This window comes from Tachysurus fulvidraco, chromosome 2 (assembly GCF_022655615.1).
Source record: "Tachysurus fulvidraco isolate hzauxx_2018 chromosome 2, HZAU_PFXX_2.0, whole genome shotgun sequence".
Taxonomy (NCBI): domain Eukaryota; kingdom Metazoa; phylum Chordata; class Actinopteri; order Siluriformes; family Bagridae; genus Tachysurus; species Tachysurus fulvidraco.
Window position 1 is genome coordinate 29,570,266 of NC_062519.1, and position 15,810 is coordinate 29,586,075.

Genomic DNA, 15,810 nt, shown 5'->3' on the forward strand with positions numbered 1-15,810 from the left:
TATCTTTCACTAACATCTAATACTACAAAAAATTACAAGAGATTTGCAAAATCAGTTTAAGGTACAGATTCAAAGTCCATAGTGAGGTTGAGGTCACACTGCACCAGGTTATGGCATTTGTTTTTCCTATTATATTATGAAATATTGTTGGTTAAGGTTTAGGGTTAAGGTTCAGCAATTATTACAGAAATATCAGTTTAGTGATTATTTTAAATTTTCTGCTAAAAATGTAACAAATTGGTTTTTGTGACAAAATAGAAAGTACCCAAAACCATTTGCTTAAATAATTAATTCTTTCACTTGTTTGAATGTGTTAGTTTTGGGGGAAAAAAACCTCAACTTCAATTTTATTACATTTATTTATTTATTCATTCATTTATTTATATTATTTATTTATTTATTTATTATTTTTAAAAAGCATGGAACTTGTACATTAGCTCTGACATGACATGATAGGGGAGCAACCTGCCCCAAAATGATTGCTGGGTTGACCAAACAGATTGAGAAACATGTACATTAAAATATTTAGGGATGAGTTAATGATCTATTTTGAAGTGACTTTTGTCAGCAAATAATTTACAATAAATAGCCAGTCTCTTTGTGCGGTCATCACAAACCACCAGCCATGAGAGCTGTTGTGCTTGCCTTGACTCTGGCCCTTGTGGGTAAGTCATCTTTTAAATTTAATATTTAGATGTCATAGTGATTTTATTTGCTAGAAAGGAATAAATACCATTTACTAGGATGAAAGTTTTTATAATATAACTATGGTGTAATATTTTTCTTTTTTGTTTAGCGAGTCATCAGATCAACCTTGGTAAGTAAAGTTTTCTTTAAAAAATAAAGAAACATTACAATAGTAATGTAACACATCATGACATTATGAATTTTCTCCAATAAAATCAGTTCCAGAGTTTGCTGCAGGAAAGACCTTTGTGTACAAGTATGAGGGTTTGTTATTGGGAGGTCTGCCTCAGGAGGGTCTGGCCAAGGCTGGTGTAAAAGTCAGCAGCAAGGTTCTCATCAGTGCTGTAGCACAGAATACCTTCCTCATGAAGGTAAATTTATGACACAGATGTTGTCAACAAGAAAGACATGCATGGTTAGCCTATAACATGAACTAAATGTAGAATTATTTTACCCACAGCTCTCAGATCCTCAGCTCTTTCAGTACACTGGCGTCTGGCCCCAGGATTCTTTTGTTCCTGCAACAAAGCTCACCTCAGCACTAAATGCTCAACTGGTAATTCCTATCAAATATGAGTATGCTAATGGTGTGGTAGGTAAAATATTTGCCCCTGCTGGAGTCTCTGCTACTGTTCTGAATCTGCACAGAGGTATCCTCAACATTCTTCAGCTCAACCTCAAGAACACACAGAATGTGTATGAGCTGCATGAGGTAAACCTGAGTGATAATTATTACCAGTAGAATTTGTATTAGCTAAATCCAATACTTGGCATATTAGCTAAATCTTTTTCATTCTCAAAGGCTGGAACTCACGGAGTCTGCAAGACCCACTACATGATCAGTGAGGATGAAAAGACCCATCAGATTGCTGTGAGAAAGTCCAAAGACCTGACCAACTGCCACGAAAGAGTCATAAAGGATATTGGTTTAGCTTACACTGAAACCTGTGTTGAATGCCAGCAGGTAATTTCTAAAGCTATATATGATCTGTCTCTTCAAGGTAAAGTAACAATTTCAACAACTTGTTAGTGTAATTTCCTCATCACAGAGGCTGAAGAGTCTGACTGGGACTGCAACATTCAGCTACATCATGAAGCCCACTGATACAGGTGCTCTGGTTTCTGAGGCTACAGTTGAAGAAGTTCATGAGTTCTCACTCTTAAATACACAAACTGGAGCAGCTCAAATGAGAGCCAAGTATGATTTATACTCTTATATTTATAGAATTGTATAATTCATATATATTTTTTACAAGAAAAATTCAATAATTCTGTGACATTTCTCATTTCAGGCAAATGCTGAATTTACTGGAAGTGCAGAATGCCCCTGTTGCTCCCCATGTGGGTGAGTACTTGAACCGTGGATCCCTGCAGTATGAATTTGCAACTGAGATTCTTCAAACCCCCATTCAACTGCTAAATATCAATAATGCACAGGCCCAGGTATTAGTTTATTAGTTTATTTTTAATACAATCATTCACTTTTTTAATACAATCCTTCAGATTATTTTCAATACAATCATTCACTGTAGTTTCCACTATCAAGAACCCAAGAACTTTTATTCTCTTACAGATTGTAGAGGTCTTGCAGCATCTGGTTACAAACAACATGGTTATGGCTCATGAGGATGCTCCTCTGAAGTTTGTCCAGCTTGTCCAACTCATGCGTGTAGCTACTTTGGAGAATACTGAAGCCATCTGGGCTCAGTACAAGACCAAACCTGTTCACAGGTGAGGATGTAAAAAATGACCATAAAGTAAAACAGAGTAATGTTTAAAGTAAAGTTTATTTGATTTTTTAAAATCCTTTTTGCGGCAGGCGATGGATTTTGGATGCACTTCCTGTAGTGGGTACAACAGTAGCCTTGAGATTCATCAAGGAGAAGTTTCAAGCTGATGAGCTCACTGTCCCTGAACTCACTCAGACCCTTCTGGTTGCTTTGCACATGGCCACAGCTAATCCAGATGCTATTCACCTCATTGCTGTGAGTGGACGTCTTTCATATAAAGTATTTGTCCAGAAAAACTGTGTTTAAAGCTATGACATTTTAATCTTTTCCTCATCAAACAGAATTTGGCTTCGAACCCCAAAGTCAAAAATATTCCAGTGCTGCGTGAAGTTATCATGCTAGGCTATGGTTCCATGATTGCAAAATACTGTTCTGAAGTTCCTACATGTCCTGCTGATCTCTTGAGGGTAAATGCCTGTCTGTTCATTTAAATTTGTTTAAGCAATTTCAGCAATATAATAATTACTCCTTAAAAGGTCTTGTATGCTATGTTGTATGCTTTCTCCCTCTCTAATTTACTTGGCTTTCAGACAAGAGTACAAATAAGGTTACAGTTATAAGTTAATTTTCATATGATCAGTGAAATGAGTGAACTAAATAAAAAAACTAAAACTAAATCTAAACTTTCATTATTAGCCGATCCATGAGAGGGCTACCGAAGCTATTTCCAAGGCTGCCATTCCTGAAATCACACTGGCTCTTAAAGTTATGGGCAATGCCGGCCACCCTGCCAGCCTTAAAACCATCATGAAACTCCTGCCTGGATTTGGAAGTGCTGCTGCTTCCGTTCCCCTAAAGGTCCAGATTGATGCTATCTTGGCTCTTAGGAACATTGCCAAGAATGAGCCAAAGATGGTCAGTATGTGATGATGTGTTAAAACAGCTGTTGTTATGGGTGACTGTTCAAGCATCTTAAACATTTTATTTGTTGTAGGTTCAGCCAGTGGCAATGCAACTTTTCATGGACAAGGCACTCCATCCTGAACTGCGCATGGTTGCATGTATTGTGCTGTTTGAGACCAAACCGTCTGTAGCCCTTTTGGCAACTGTTGCTGGTGCTTTAGAGAAGGAGACCAACATGCATGTCGTCAGTTTTGCTTATTCTCACATTAAGTCTTTGACCAGAAGCATGGCCCCTGATTATATGCATGTGTAAGAATACACTTTATGTTATAGAACAGTTACTTCAGAAGTGTAAGCCAAGGCTAAAAGTAATCATTTTCTCTGATATTGCAGGGCTGCTGCAGCAAATGTTGCCATCAGGATGTTGAGCCCCAAACTGGACAGACTGAGCTACCGTTTTAGTACAGCCATCCATTTTGATCTCTACAGCTGTATGTTTCACTATGTTTTTTCATTGTATAACATCTTATATGTTATATGTTACTGAAAGAAATACATTCACTTTATATTTTATTTCTGTTAAAAGCTCCTCTCATGGTTGGTGCTGCTGGTACTGCTTACTTGATTAATGATGCTACCACCATCTTGCCCAGAGCCATAATAACTAAAGCACGAGCCTACCTGGCTGGTGCTGCTGCTGATGTTCTTGAGGTAGAAATATGCATTTTTACAATATCTTTCAATTCATTAAGATTATATTTTTTTCTACCACAGGCACTTCCATTCATTAATTTCTTCCAAACAGGTTGGTGTGAGAACTGAAGGACTCCAAGAATCCCTACAGAAGACTCCTGCAGCAGAAGACAATGCTGATCACATCACTAAAATAAAACGCACCTTTAAGGCTGTAAGTTATCTTTAACATTAATTTTATTCTTTTACCATTAGGAAAATATATCTACATTTTTTAAACTGTATGCCCTACCTCTCTTTGAATTCCAAGCTGATGGACTGGAAGTCTTTGCCAACAAATCAACCATTGGCCTCCATCTTTGTCAAAGTTCTTGGACAGGAAATTGCTTTTGCCAACATTGACAAAACCTTCATAAAATTCATCATTGAACAAGCAGCACAGGTATTTTAATTTTCAATCATTTAATATACTTATCCTAATTCTTTAAACACTTATAAAGGGTATAATTATTTTATTCAACTAAATATAAGATTAATAATAAGTATTACTTTTAGCTTGTGTTTGAACATCTTTAAAAAAATTCTCCAAAATATTCCATAGTGCAATATTTCATAATAAGTTTGTAAAATATCTACAGATTGCTACTGGACCACATCCACGTGAAATGCTGAAAGAGGCTGTTAAGGCATTGCAGAAAGGTATTGCCTTCCAGTATGCCAAACCCCTGCTGGCAGCTGAAGTGCGTCGTATTTTGCCTAGTTCTCTTGGTTTACCAATGGAGATTGGTTATTACACTGCTGCTGTTGCTACTGCAAATCTCAATGGTATGGCTATCCTCGAAAAAGTAACTTATTAGTAAAAAAAAAATCAAATATTCATCTTTTTGACAAACATATTTTCATTCATTATTTTAGTTAAGGCAACTATTACCCCTCCTTTATCTGAGCATCCAGAGACTCTCTCTCTTGATCAGTTGATGAAGACTGATTTCCAGTTGCAAGCTGAGGCTAGACCAAGGTACACTTTCAAAATCAAAAACTTACAGATAGACTTTTTCAAGGTCTTATAGAGCTGGGAAAACTATGTGGCATTATAGGAACCTTCTTTTGCTTTTAGCGTTGCCATCCAGACTTTTGCTGTAATTGGAGTGAATACTGCCTTGATTCAGGCTGCTGTTATGGCCAGAGGAAAGATACACACTGTTTTACCAGGAAAACTGGATATAAGAGCTGACCTTCCAAAGGGCAATGTAAAGCTGGAGGTTCTGCCTGTTGCTACTCCAGATCATATTGTTGCTGCAAGGTAAGAGAAAAATAAAAAAGCAAATAAAACACTTACCTTCTAAATGAAAATAAATACTTTGAATTCTTGTGAAAGCTGATAAAGTAACTGACAAAATAAAGTAACAGAAAAAACCAAGCAATTTAACTGAATAATTTCCTCAGCTTTGAGACCGTTGCTGTGGCCAGAAACATTGAGGAGCTCCCCAATGAGAGAGTTGTATCTCTGGCACCTCCAGTGCCCTCTGATGCTGTGGAAAGGTTGATACCTGCTTCAGTTCAGAAGTCCTTGTGTAGTTATTGTCCTTATATTAACATCAAAGGATGTCTTGAGTTTGCCTCCCAGAATGCTGGCTTCATGGAGTTAAATCCTCTGTATTATATTGTTGGACAACACTCAGCTAAAATTTCAGTGGCAAGAGGTAATTAGAAATGTCAGCAAGAATTGATTACAACAAAATTCAGATAAGATTTAACAGTAACATTATATTGTTTCTGCTTCAGGTGATAGTCCTGCACTAGAAAGACTGGAACTTGAGGTGCAAGTTGGCCCTGAGGCAGCTGAGAAGCTTAGGAAAGAAATCAGTCTTGTTGATTCTGGAAATCCTGAAGAAAGTACCATCCTGTTGAAACTGAGAGAACTTCTGGAGACTGGACTGAGGAATCGTAATTCCAGCTCCATCAGCTCCTCATCCTCTGCCAGCAGCAGTCAAAGTGCTAGCAGCAGCAGGAGTGCCAGCAGCAGGAGCAGGAGAGCAAGCAGCAGCCGGAGTGCTAGCAGCAGGAGTGTCAGCAGCAGCACTAGTGCCAGCAGCAGCAGTAGGAGTTCTTCCAGTGCTCATGTGACCAAGGTAAGATTTCCTTATCTCACTGTTGTTAGAAAGGATGCCTGATACTTAATCCACTATATTCCATGGGCAGAAAAACTGCTTGAGCTGCTACAGCCTTCATGTGCAAAGTACAAAAACAATATTAACAATTTTTTGTTTCGTTTTGCTTTTGCTCAACTCAAATTATCTTTTAAATGCTAAAGTATAGTTTCTTGTATTTCATATTTCATATATTGTTCATTGGTGAAATTACTTATTTAATGTTTCTTTCTAGAACAATAATTCATATGGTCAGTTCCAGAAGTTCTATAAAGATCAGGTAATTCCCCAAAGAATCCCTTTAAAATGTGGTCTGTTAAATATTTTAGGCACTACAATAAGTATTAATATTTACTTTTAAAAAAGTATTTATTTTAGTACTTGGTCCCTCAGGCTCTGTCAAAAGCCAGCAGTGCATCTAGCATTGAGGCCATACAGAGACAGGTAAAATAACATATGGCATTAATTAATAGACATTTTACTAGACACCCAGACATTGGTGTTACTGTTTATGTAAAAAAAAGTTTCTTGTTCACAATTTCAGGCTAAACTTCTTGGAGATTCTGTTCCTCCTGCTTTTGCTATCATTGCTCGTGCAATTAAAGCTGACCGCAAGCTGGGATACCAAATTGCTGCTTACTTGGACAAGCCCACTTCAAGAGTACAGGTTGTGTTTGCTTCTATTGCTGAGAATCACAAACTGAAGATATGTGCTGATGCTATACTTCCAAGCAAGCATAAAGTTGCTGTGAGTTGCTACAGACGTTTCTTAAGAGAAGTGTTTTAAAACACTGTCTAATGTATAATCTAAGGTTTTGTTATTTGCACTGAGCAAGAACTCTTCTATTAGGCCAGGTTTGCCATTGGTGAGCAGTGCCAGGAATATTCTGTAACTGTCAAGGCTGAAACTGGTATGCATGAGGCACATCCTGCTGCTCATTTGGAATGGGGCTGGAACAAAGAACCAAGAATCCTAACTATTGCTATCCCCTATGTCAAGAGGTACTATGTAAAAAAGATCAGAGCTGCGAATCTACTGCAGTCTGCTGAAAGTAATTTTAGAAATGCAATGACTCTCATTGTTCAACCAACAGGGCAATGGAGTACATAACATATGTTGCTCCCTTGATTGGAGTTAATGTTGATAGAGCTAATAATAACAACAGGGAAGTCAACCTTATTATTGCTCTACCCACTCAAAAGTCTCTCAACATCCTTTTGCGAATGCCAAAGGTAAGAAGGATTACGTCTTTGCATAGTTTAATACTTGTAAATACATATTTAACATTTTTTAACATGTGCTTTGCCCTTCTAGATGACTTTGTCCCAGCTTGCTATGCCTCTTCCTATTAGCCTGCCCATTGAACAAGATGGAACCATACCAGCTCTCAAGAATTTTGACATTCAGGCTATTGTTGAGAAATGGCTAAATGATGTTCGCGCAAGTTGACTTATTTAATAATAAATATGGAATTTAATTAAATAAATAAAGAGCATCTAAAAGGCAAAATATATTTTCAAGTGTGTTTCTTTAAACTATGTGTGGTATGGTTAAAAGTGCATTATTTATCATTTCAGCTCAAACTCAGTTTTAAATTTAAACTTAATGTATCAACATGATCAAAAGCCTGGAAACTTCCTGCATGTACCATAAATATACAAATCTCATGTTAATCTCTTGATCTCAAACCCAAATATCTAATCTACAAATATCTATAAAACACATGTTATGTGCATCATCTCCAGTGATTAAAAAAAAATGTTGAACCGCATTCTAATACTACAAACTTTATTGTTATGTGTAAGTTGTTTAAAACCTCAAATCTCCAATGGCAGCACAGCAGTCAGTTTTTATGATACAAAATTAAAAGTGAATTTAAAAAAAAAAAAATTAAAAACTAATACAAAAAAATCTAATACAAAATTAAAAGTGACAATGATTGCATTGTTCTGTGACAAACATGTCCTGAATAAACATAAAAATAAAATAGCAATGCTCAGTCGCATGCTGTTGAAGATTTGTGGCCTCATTAGGTATCTTTTCCCGCAATTCTTCAGCGTCCTTTACAGCACAGTCTTTCTAGACAGTAATCAGTAGAGCTCAGTTATCTGCTGAAAACTCTGGGCCTTTACACAAAATGTCTGTGAAAGTTTCCTAAAATAACTTAAATAAACTTATGTACTTACTTCACGATCATGTCTCTTGATCTGCACCTTTTTTCGTACCGTGTGCGAATACTCCTACATTCCTTTTTCTTGCCCTTTACACCGGATAAGCCCAGAAACCCTTAAATCTATCAAAACAGGTACCTACTGTTTAAGAACCTCAATTAGTTACACTTTCTAATTGGGGAAACATAAAGCACTCTGTGGTGTATAGTGTTAAAAAAGAACAGCATATAAATCCACTGAACATATTTTAAACAAAGTAAATTCTCATCTCACTCACTCATTTTCTACCGCTTATCCGAACTTCTCGGGTCACGGGGAGCCTGTGCCTATCTCAGGCGTCATCGGGCATCGAGGCAGGATACACCCTGGACGGAGTGCCAACAAAGTAAATTCTCCATAAATATTTATACAGACACAAATATAAAAGAAAGTATTTATGACTCAAATCATTTAAAATGATAACCAGGCTATCAGTGCCTTACATGTAAAACATATGTCAAACATAATGCAAACATAGTGAAAATCAAAACACTGCTCTCACTATGAAATTATTTGGTTCAGCTAAAATTAAAACAGTACTTGTAATATGTTAGCAAAGCAGCGTTTAAATTCAAGTTTGTTTTGTTTTGTTTATTTTACACAATTTACTGTAAATTAGTAATTAGTATTAACATATTCTAAATTTTAACACGGAAACGGTCCAAAACAGGTAAGTATAATAATTGTTATGTATAAGGTACTTTTTTTATTATTACAAAATGAATCATATTTTTAATGCACTGTTCATATGCTAAAAACAGTTTAATGGACATAATGCTAACAGTTCCCAGTCACGTACAAACTTGTCCTTCTCGCGCACCATATTGAGGAAGTAAATACACGTCTATGTGTCTCGTGATTATTGCCGGTGGAGATGTGGTCGTTTGTGTCGATCGTGGTCGCTTTAACTGTTTCAGGGTCGTCAGCAGTATGTCCGTGTGTACAAGAGGAGCTCTGTCGTCCTGTTCAGCATGAACATGAGTTCGAAGTGAGTATTTTTGCATTTTATACTGTACATCAGGGGTTCATCTCAATGCAGAGCCAGCAAAACATTTCAGGGAACTGAGTACTTAAATGTATGATGTATGTAAATCTATCAATGTCCATATATATACATGTTAGCTGCCTCTAGATTTTATTTGCAAGCCATTGACCATAAGGACCACTATGCTATCACTAGTCTCCTCTCTATTAACACTCTCTCATGACCCGAAATCAAGCTGGTATACAGATACAGTAAAAGATTTACTATGCTGTAAAGTATTTTACAAATGAAGGCTTTTTTTCTTTTTCATTTTTTTAATGAAATAAAGTGTCTTTCCCTGTTAACATCATGTTATTTTAATGATTTACAGTTGAACTGTCATACTTGTGTTTTGTGGTGCTGTTATTTATATGTGTCAAGTTTAGCTAAGGATGGGTTGTGATTTAGAGATATACATAAATGAATGTGTATACATCAGTGTGTATACACGATCGCACGGGAATCATACCTTAGAATGTGATTGAGGCTAATCCTATGTAAATTATTTACACGGCTGTTCACCTGCTCAGTGAGTAATTAGAGAACTCGTTTGAGCATTAAGTCAGAATTAGTCTCATTAGTGTACTGACAATTTGGCTTCTGATTACTACACGGAGTGTCTATGATCGTGATAGAAAGAAGATGACACATTGTGGGTTACATAGTGTATTAGATACACATACACATGTTTTAATTAAATTTGAGAATACAGTTGTTTATAACATGATTTCACACATTTTCAAGTCCGAGATTTAAGAGAAATTTTAAATCTTTGAAAGAAGTAAAAGCTCCATCACATGAACATGCAATAAATGTCTATAAATAAGTGGTTCATAAAGTATTGCAATTAAAATAATTGTCTATACTTGTGTGGCTTAAAGTATGTCATACACCTCCACCCCAGTATTTGTACACGTTTTATTTTCTTCCACAGGTGTTTGTGTTTGATGTTGGGGGCAAGGCATGGAAATTTTATGACTGGTCCCATGTGACGACAATTGCTGCTTTTGGAAAATATGATGCTGAGCTAATGTGTTACGCTCATTCAAAAGGAGCTAGACTTGTTTTAAAAGGTAGAGTATTTTGTTATTGTTTATTGGAAATTAATCTGCACCAAAGACAAATTAATATGTGTAAAATAAAACAAAGTCATTCTTTCACAGGTGATGTTCCTCTCTCAGATATTGTGGATGCTACCAATAGGACAGCTTGGATTGCAGAAAAACTCAATTTGGCTAAAAGCCAGTTCATGGATGGCATAAACCTTGACATTGAGCAGGCTGTAGAGGAGTCTTCCCCTGAGTACTATGCTTTGACGGCCCTTGTCAGGGAGACCACAGAAACATTTCATAAAGAAATTCCAGGCTCTCAGGTAGAATGTTATGTAAAGGAAACATAAATGACATGTCTTTATCAGCTATAATTTCAACAGCTAACACGTAATATTATTTATAATTAATCATAGGTCTCGTTCGATGTGGCTTGGTCACCTAAGTGCATCGATAAGCGCTGCTATGACTACAAAGCGATTGCAGATTCCTGTGACCTGGTTTTTGTCATGTCTTATGATGAACAGAGTCAGATCTGGGGGGAATGCATTGCAATGGCAAACGCACCTTTAAATCAAACACTGACAGGTAAGAAACACAATTGTGTTTTTGAGGAATGCTGGGTAAATGCAGAATTATTCATTATTCTTCTTGCTTTGTCTTGTAGGGTATGATCAATACCTGGGATTAAAAATAGATTCCAAAAAGCTAGTGATGGGAGTTCCATGGTATGGCTATGACTACACATGCCTGAATTTGTCTAAGGTAAAATATAATAACAATTTATCCTTGCTTTGAACAAAAGAATATAATTAATAAATAAAAGATGATTGGACATGCTGTTATAGGAAAATTTCCCTACATTATTTTACTATAATAGCAGATATAGAAATGTTTTATACTTCTTATACCAAAGTGATTTGCCATAAAATACAATGTATTATTGATTAATGAACCTAAATGATACTTCATGTATGTAAAATAATGTATTTATTTTGTTCTGTTCTGGTTTTTTAAACATGCAAGTGTAAAGCATATTTAAATCATTTATTGATCTCTGTTATTGTCTTATAGGAGGGGATCTGTACAATTCCTAAAGTGCCTTTTAGAGGAGCTCCTTGTAGTGATGCATCTGGAAAGCAAATCGCTTACAGCACTATAATGAAACAAATCAATAGCTCCACGTCTGGGAGGCTGTGGGATAAAATCCAACTAGCTCCTTATTATAATTATAAGGTCTATTGCAGTAATACCAAAACATATTGAACAACAATTTTGAATGTCATTTTAATGGCCTATAACACCTCTTAATTAACATTCTACAGGATGGCAAGGGGAACAATCATCAGGTGTGGTATGATGATCCGGACAGCATTTCGTTGAAGGCAGTTTATGTAGGACAGCGGAGTTTGAGAGGGATCGGCATGTGGAACGGAAATCTCCTTGACTACAGCGATGACCCTGTTGCCCAACAGCAAAGTGCTGAGATGTGGAATGCACTCATTCCTAAAAAAATTTACACCTCTGACAATCTCCTATAAGACTACAACCTGCAACCTCCTAACCAGTAAAACATTTTTCCCAGATCTAATCAAAGAGATTACTTAAGACTTGATTTCAGTGTGTCAGTAAAAAAAAATAAGGCATTCCCACCATCTAAATGACTTCACTCAATAAATATCAACATTTTTTGCATTTAATTTTTTCAATGTATACAAAGATTCTCAGTGTGATCTTAAAGCTGTGAATAAATCTTTTTTTAAAGACACGTATTTAGAGAATTGAATGTTAAAGCAACAGACATATTGTATAATTTGTTCATTTATATATTGCGGTGTGACGAAAAAGCCTATTTTATCCTGCTTATCCGAGATCAGCAGAGTCTGTGGTAGGCCCAGTGAATGAGCACTGAGACTTCTTCTGCAATAGTTCTGCTTTCAAGGCTTGAAGTTCAGAGGCAGCCTGATTCCTCATCTGAAATAGGAAAAAGAGAAACTATAGTTATAGTTTTGTGTACAGGGACAAATCTGAATGTGAATAACATGCCATAATTTACATACCTTAATTTCTGTATCAAGTTTTATTTTGGCATCATCAATGTTTTTCTTCAGGTTGTCTATTTCATAGCTTTCAGTCATTATCTGAATTATCAGGTCATTCTGCAAATAGGTATATTAGTGTATTAGTTATTGGTGTTCGGATAAGTGGTAGAAAATGAATGAATGAATGAGTTATTGGTGTTGGTCTGGTCTATGTTAGTAGGTTTTAAATTATACAATTATGGGACTCAGCTTAATGGTTTTTAAATAGACCAAATTGTAAAACGGCTTCCCTCTTTATCATCCCTATTTAGAAACAAATGCTATATCATTTGAGTTTTATATAATACACCCCATATATTTATCCTCAGTTTCAAATACTATACACACAGCACAGACACATTTTATAATAGAGAGAATGGTAGAGAATGTTTGTCTCCATCTACTGATCAACAGACTACAGTTTTCCCATCAGTTTTCCAATGAGCAAGTGGAATAGCTGACCTTTGCGCTTGAGAGGTTCCCTGCTCGTCTTTGTTTGTTTCGTCCATCTCTGGCTTGCAGTTGCTGGAACAGTTTGTTGTAAAATGACTCAAGTTCCTGCCGAAGGTTTTTCAAGGTTTCTTCCAGTGGTGCTGTGGCCTTTTTGGTGTCAAAATACCTTCTCTTCCACTTGTCTCGTGCTTGGGTGTTTGTGAATCAAGTATCAACTGATTTACATATTCATAGTGCATTATTACCAAATTAAAATGTCATTAACCTTTAAAAACTTGTTCATACCTTGGTTCCTGTAGTGTCTATTCAAAGCTAGCAGTTCTTTTCCCTTTCTCAGAAGTTCTTGTCTTGTTCTTTCTAGTTTTTTTCTCTCTTCTTTGACCAGCCTAATTTCCTTCAGCAGCTCGTCCCCTGTGTAAATAACAGCATTTAATTTCACTTATCTTAAATATTCTATTCAAATTTAAAATTAAATAGAATTTTTTCACATCAGCTCACTGTTAGTTGAAGGCTCTGGATTGATCTTTTGCACATGCACAGGCTGAGAAAGGGCATTAGGATCTGAATCACACAAAACAGTAACTAAGGTGTCAGCTCTACTCACACGGACCAGCTGTGAAACAAAACAAACAAAAACAAAAAAGTCGCTTTCTGCTGTAAAGCCTTTCATGCATCTTCATTGCACAATGGACAGGAAAGTGACCCTGCTGGAATTTTAGCTGGCCCCTAAAGGTCATAGTGTCTTTATAAGGTTCAGGCATTTATGAGTACAAGACTTCCCAGGCATTCTGGGAGAACTATTCAGAAATGTGTTCATGAATGTTTATTGCTGTTTGAAATTCAGGTTAATATGATCTCAACAAGTATATCTTACCTCAGCACCTGGTTTCTTTCTGGATGGCTTCAGTGTCGGAGACAGTTTAGCTTTCCTAAATTGTAGAATGTTGTGGAAAATTGATGTTTACATTTTTTTCTGAAACAGATCAGCACATTTACCTTTACTACCACAATTACCTTCCTTGAGAGTGAATTAGCCCAGCATCTGGAACTTCCAGCATAACTTGTACTCCAGGATCTCTGGTAACATTTCCTTTGTAGCAAGGCTTTATCTCATTTTTCTGTGTATTCTTTGATGTTTGATTGATGCAGGTCATTTCTGCATGAAAATTTTTTATATTGCATTAATTACTTCCATTTTGTACCTGCATATTTTGGATAATTAATGTTCAAAATAATATTAAATCAATATTATAGTATCCTAATATACTAACTCAGATGATATCTACAGTTTACTTAATTGCTTATTTCTGAACATAGATACTTACTATGCTCCTTTGCCACAACCTCCTCTTGGACATTCCCACACATTTTGTGAGCTTCAGTCCACACAGAGTCTTCACATCCTAAAGAGTCTTCCTCTCTCTCCTCCAAGGAACTGGAGCTACTCTCATTTTCTAGACTTTGTGCTAGGAAATACTGCTGGGGCTTTTGTTTGATTAGTGGGAATTTAGTAGGTTCTTTTGTCTGGCCAGGTGCAAAAATGGGTCTAGGAGGGTAACAGGTCTGAGAATCAGTGTTGTAAATAACAGTGTCTGAGCTTAGAGACCTGGAGCAAAGGCTATTAACATTTTCTTCAACTGGCAGCAGGTAGAGCTCTGGGTAAGGGGACTGAAATATGGGCATGGTAAAAATGGATTGCATTATAAATTCCCATGGTATGACAAAAGATGCACAGGTACTCATTTTGAAAAAATACTTACATAAGGTGGAGCAAAGGATTTTGCTTTCAAGTCTTTCTCTTGTTTGGCTTTGACCTGGTACAAAACAAATCCAGACATTACGTATTAAAAATATCAAATCCTTTGTGTTGTTTTAAACAAATAAATGAATATATGGTTTCAAATAACTGACAAGACTGATGAATGTGAAGTTCTAACTGTATATATATATATATATATATATATATATATATATATATATATATATATATATATATATATATAAATAATTTTTGCAGGCTACTTACCATTGCTAAGCTCCTACCAACACATTTTAAGAAGCAATATCTGTCCATGATCTTTTCAGGTCCAAGCAAAGACCGAAGTTCTCGTCTAATGGCTTTAAGGCTTATGTCTGGATACACTCTGAAATATGAATATGAAAACTGATTGCACTACAATGATTTGAGATAAATGTAAACAATATTTTACATTAGGATTCTGCTAATGTATGTTCCAGCCAGGGATCCTTTAACTGTAATAACATTTTGCTTTGAAAATAGTAGGTTGTTATGTTATGTGATGTAATAAACAAATAAACTAATATCATGCATACCAACACGACCATCTAGAAATCTATGCATCTATGTTAATTAATATTAAATTATCCATTAGATAAATGTGTTTCGTATTCTCTCTTGCCTGATGAATCCTGCCGATATGAAGCTGTCTATGGCTTCGACTGACACTTTATTCAACCTCGAGTTCCATTGCTCGTCTGGGACAAAAAACACATGGAGCTCCACGCACTGCTCCCAACATTACACAGATTAATGCCACACAAGCAAGTGCTTTTTTTAAAGAAAAATGTCGGTTTAAACAAGTTAAACAATTAAGAAAATTATTTCTATATTATCTAGTAGGCAAATATAAAACATTATTGCACAGACAATAAAAACTTTCAGGCTTTTAAATGTATGAAAAAAGCTTTAGCTACTACAATATGACATACCTCTGAGGTTGCGGTTGTCTCACGCACGTAACAGTTCATTGTGTTATTTTTATTTCTTTAGTTCAGTGCAACTGATAATCCTTCAAGATTCAGTGACCA

The 15,810-nt window shown here is 36.0% G+C and overlaps 3 protein-coding genes and 1 long non-coding RNA gene across 4 annotated transcripts; 2 read left to right on the forward strand and 2 right to left on the reverse strand.

Moving 5' to 3' along the window:
- The first annotated feature begins 524 nt into the window (after nt 1–524).
- On the forward strand, nt 525–7,673 carry LOC113651656 (vitellogenin-like). Its single transcript, XM_027160502.2, has 27 exons — nt 525–665; nt 797–817; nt 907–1,058; nt 1,148–1,399; nt 1,490–1,651; nt 1,737–1,885; nt 1,980–2,130; nt 2,261–2,418; nt 2,507–2,672; nt 2,759–2,884; nt 3,114–3,332; nt 3,412–3,629; nt 3,714–3,811; nt 3,907–4,031; nt 4,126–4,227; nt 4,324–4,455; nt 4,652–4,838; nt 4,929–5,031; nt 5,131–5,316; nt 5,460–5,716; nt 5,799–6,145; nt 6,399–6,443; nt 6,557–6,607; nt 6,708–6,911; nt 7,014–7,165; nt 7,258–7,396; nt 7,479–7,673. The coding sequence occupies exons 1-27, from the start codon at nt 626–628 to the stop codon at nt 7,611–7,613; spliced, it is 4,077 nt and encodes a 1,358-aa protein (XP_027016303.2). The 5' UTR covers nt 525–625; the 3' UTR covers nt 7,614–7,673.
- A 133-nt stretch (nt 7,674–7,806) lies between these two features.
- On the reverse strand, nt 7,807–8,670 carry LOC125140709. The gene is made up of 3 exons (XR_007139920.1): nt 8,613–8,670; nt 8,351–8,457; nt 7,807–8,243 (listed from the first exon to the last, which is right to left on the reverse strand). It is a non-coding gene; the product is annotated as an uncharacterized LOC125140709 (long non-coding RNA).
- A 528-nt stretch (nt 8,671–9,198) lies between these two features.
- On the forward strand, nt 9,199–12,215 carry ctbs (chitobiase, di-N-acetyl-). The gene is made up of 7 exons (XM_027160495.2): nt 9,199–9,362; nt 10,333–10,471; nt 10,562–10,770; nt 10,864–11,035; nt 11,115–11,212; nt 11,522–11,683; nt 11,773–12,215. The coding sequence occupies exons 1-7, from the start codon at nt 9,249–9,251 to the stop codon at nt 11,986–11,988; spliced, it is 1,110 nt and encodes a 369-aa protein (XP_027016296.1). The 5' UTR covers nt 9,199–9,248; the 3' UTR covers nt 11,989–12,215.
- Nucleotides 12,216–12,283: 68 nt separating this feature from the next.
- On the reverse strand, nt 12,284–15,750 carry spata1 (spermatogenesis associated 1). Its single transcript, XM_047807496.1, has 12 exons — nt 15,712–15,750; nt 15,402–15,508; nt 15,008–15,125; nt 14,742–14,795; nt 14,307–14,649; nt 13,996–14,137; nt 13,856–13,916; nt 13,480–13,594; nt 13,267–13,392; nt 12,991–13,169; nt 12,508–12,606; nt 12,284–12,421 (listed from the first exon to the last, which is right to left on the reverse strand). Exons 1-12 carry the CDS (start codon nt 15,748–15,750, stop codon nt 12,311–12,313), a joined length of 1,494 nt encoding a protein of 497 aa, XP_047663452.1. The 3' UTR covers nt 12,284–12,310.
- Between the last annotated feature and the right edge of the window lie 60 nt (nt 15,751–15,810).

Bases quoted from the DNA above. Each gene is read 5' to 3' on its own strand.
- LOC113651656 (XM_027160502.2), top strand. From the start codon at position 626: ATGAGAGCTGTTGTGCTTGCCTTGACTCTGGCCCTTGTGG. The intron at 1,059-1,147 runs GTAAATTTATGA...TTTTACCCACAG, and splicing joins AGAATACCTTCCTCATGAAG to CTCTCAGATCCTCAGCTCTT. The intron at 4,032-4,125 runs GTAGAAATATGC...TCTTCCAAACAG, and splicing joins CTGCTGCTGATGTTCTTGAG to GTTGGTGTGAGAACTGAAGG.
- ctbs (XM_027160495.2), top strand. From the start codon at position 9,249: ATGTGGTCGTTTGTGTCGATCGTGGTCGCTTTAACTGTTTCAGGGTCG. The intron at 9,363-10,332 runs GTGAGTATTTTT...TTTCTTCCACAG, and splicing joins AGCATGAACATGAGTTCGAA to GTGTTTGTGTTTGATGTTGG. The intron at 11,036-11,114 runs GTAAGAAACACA...TTTGTCTTGTAG, and splicing joins TTTAAATCAAACACTGACAG to GGTATGATCAATACCTGGGA.
- spata1 (XM_047807496.1), bottom strand. From the start codon at position 15,750: ATGAACTGTTACGTGCGTGAGACAACCGCAACCTCAGAG. The intron at 13,170-13,266 runs GTATGAACAAGT...CAAACACCCAAG, and splicing joins TAGACACTACAGGAACCAAG to CACGAGACAAGTGGAAGAGA. The intron at 12,422-12,507 runs GTATGTAAATTA...TTCCTATTTCAG, and splicing joins AACTTGATACAGAAATTAAG to ATGAGGAATCAGGCTGCCTC.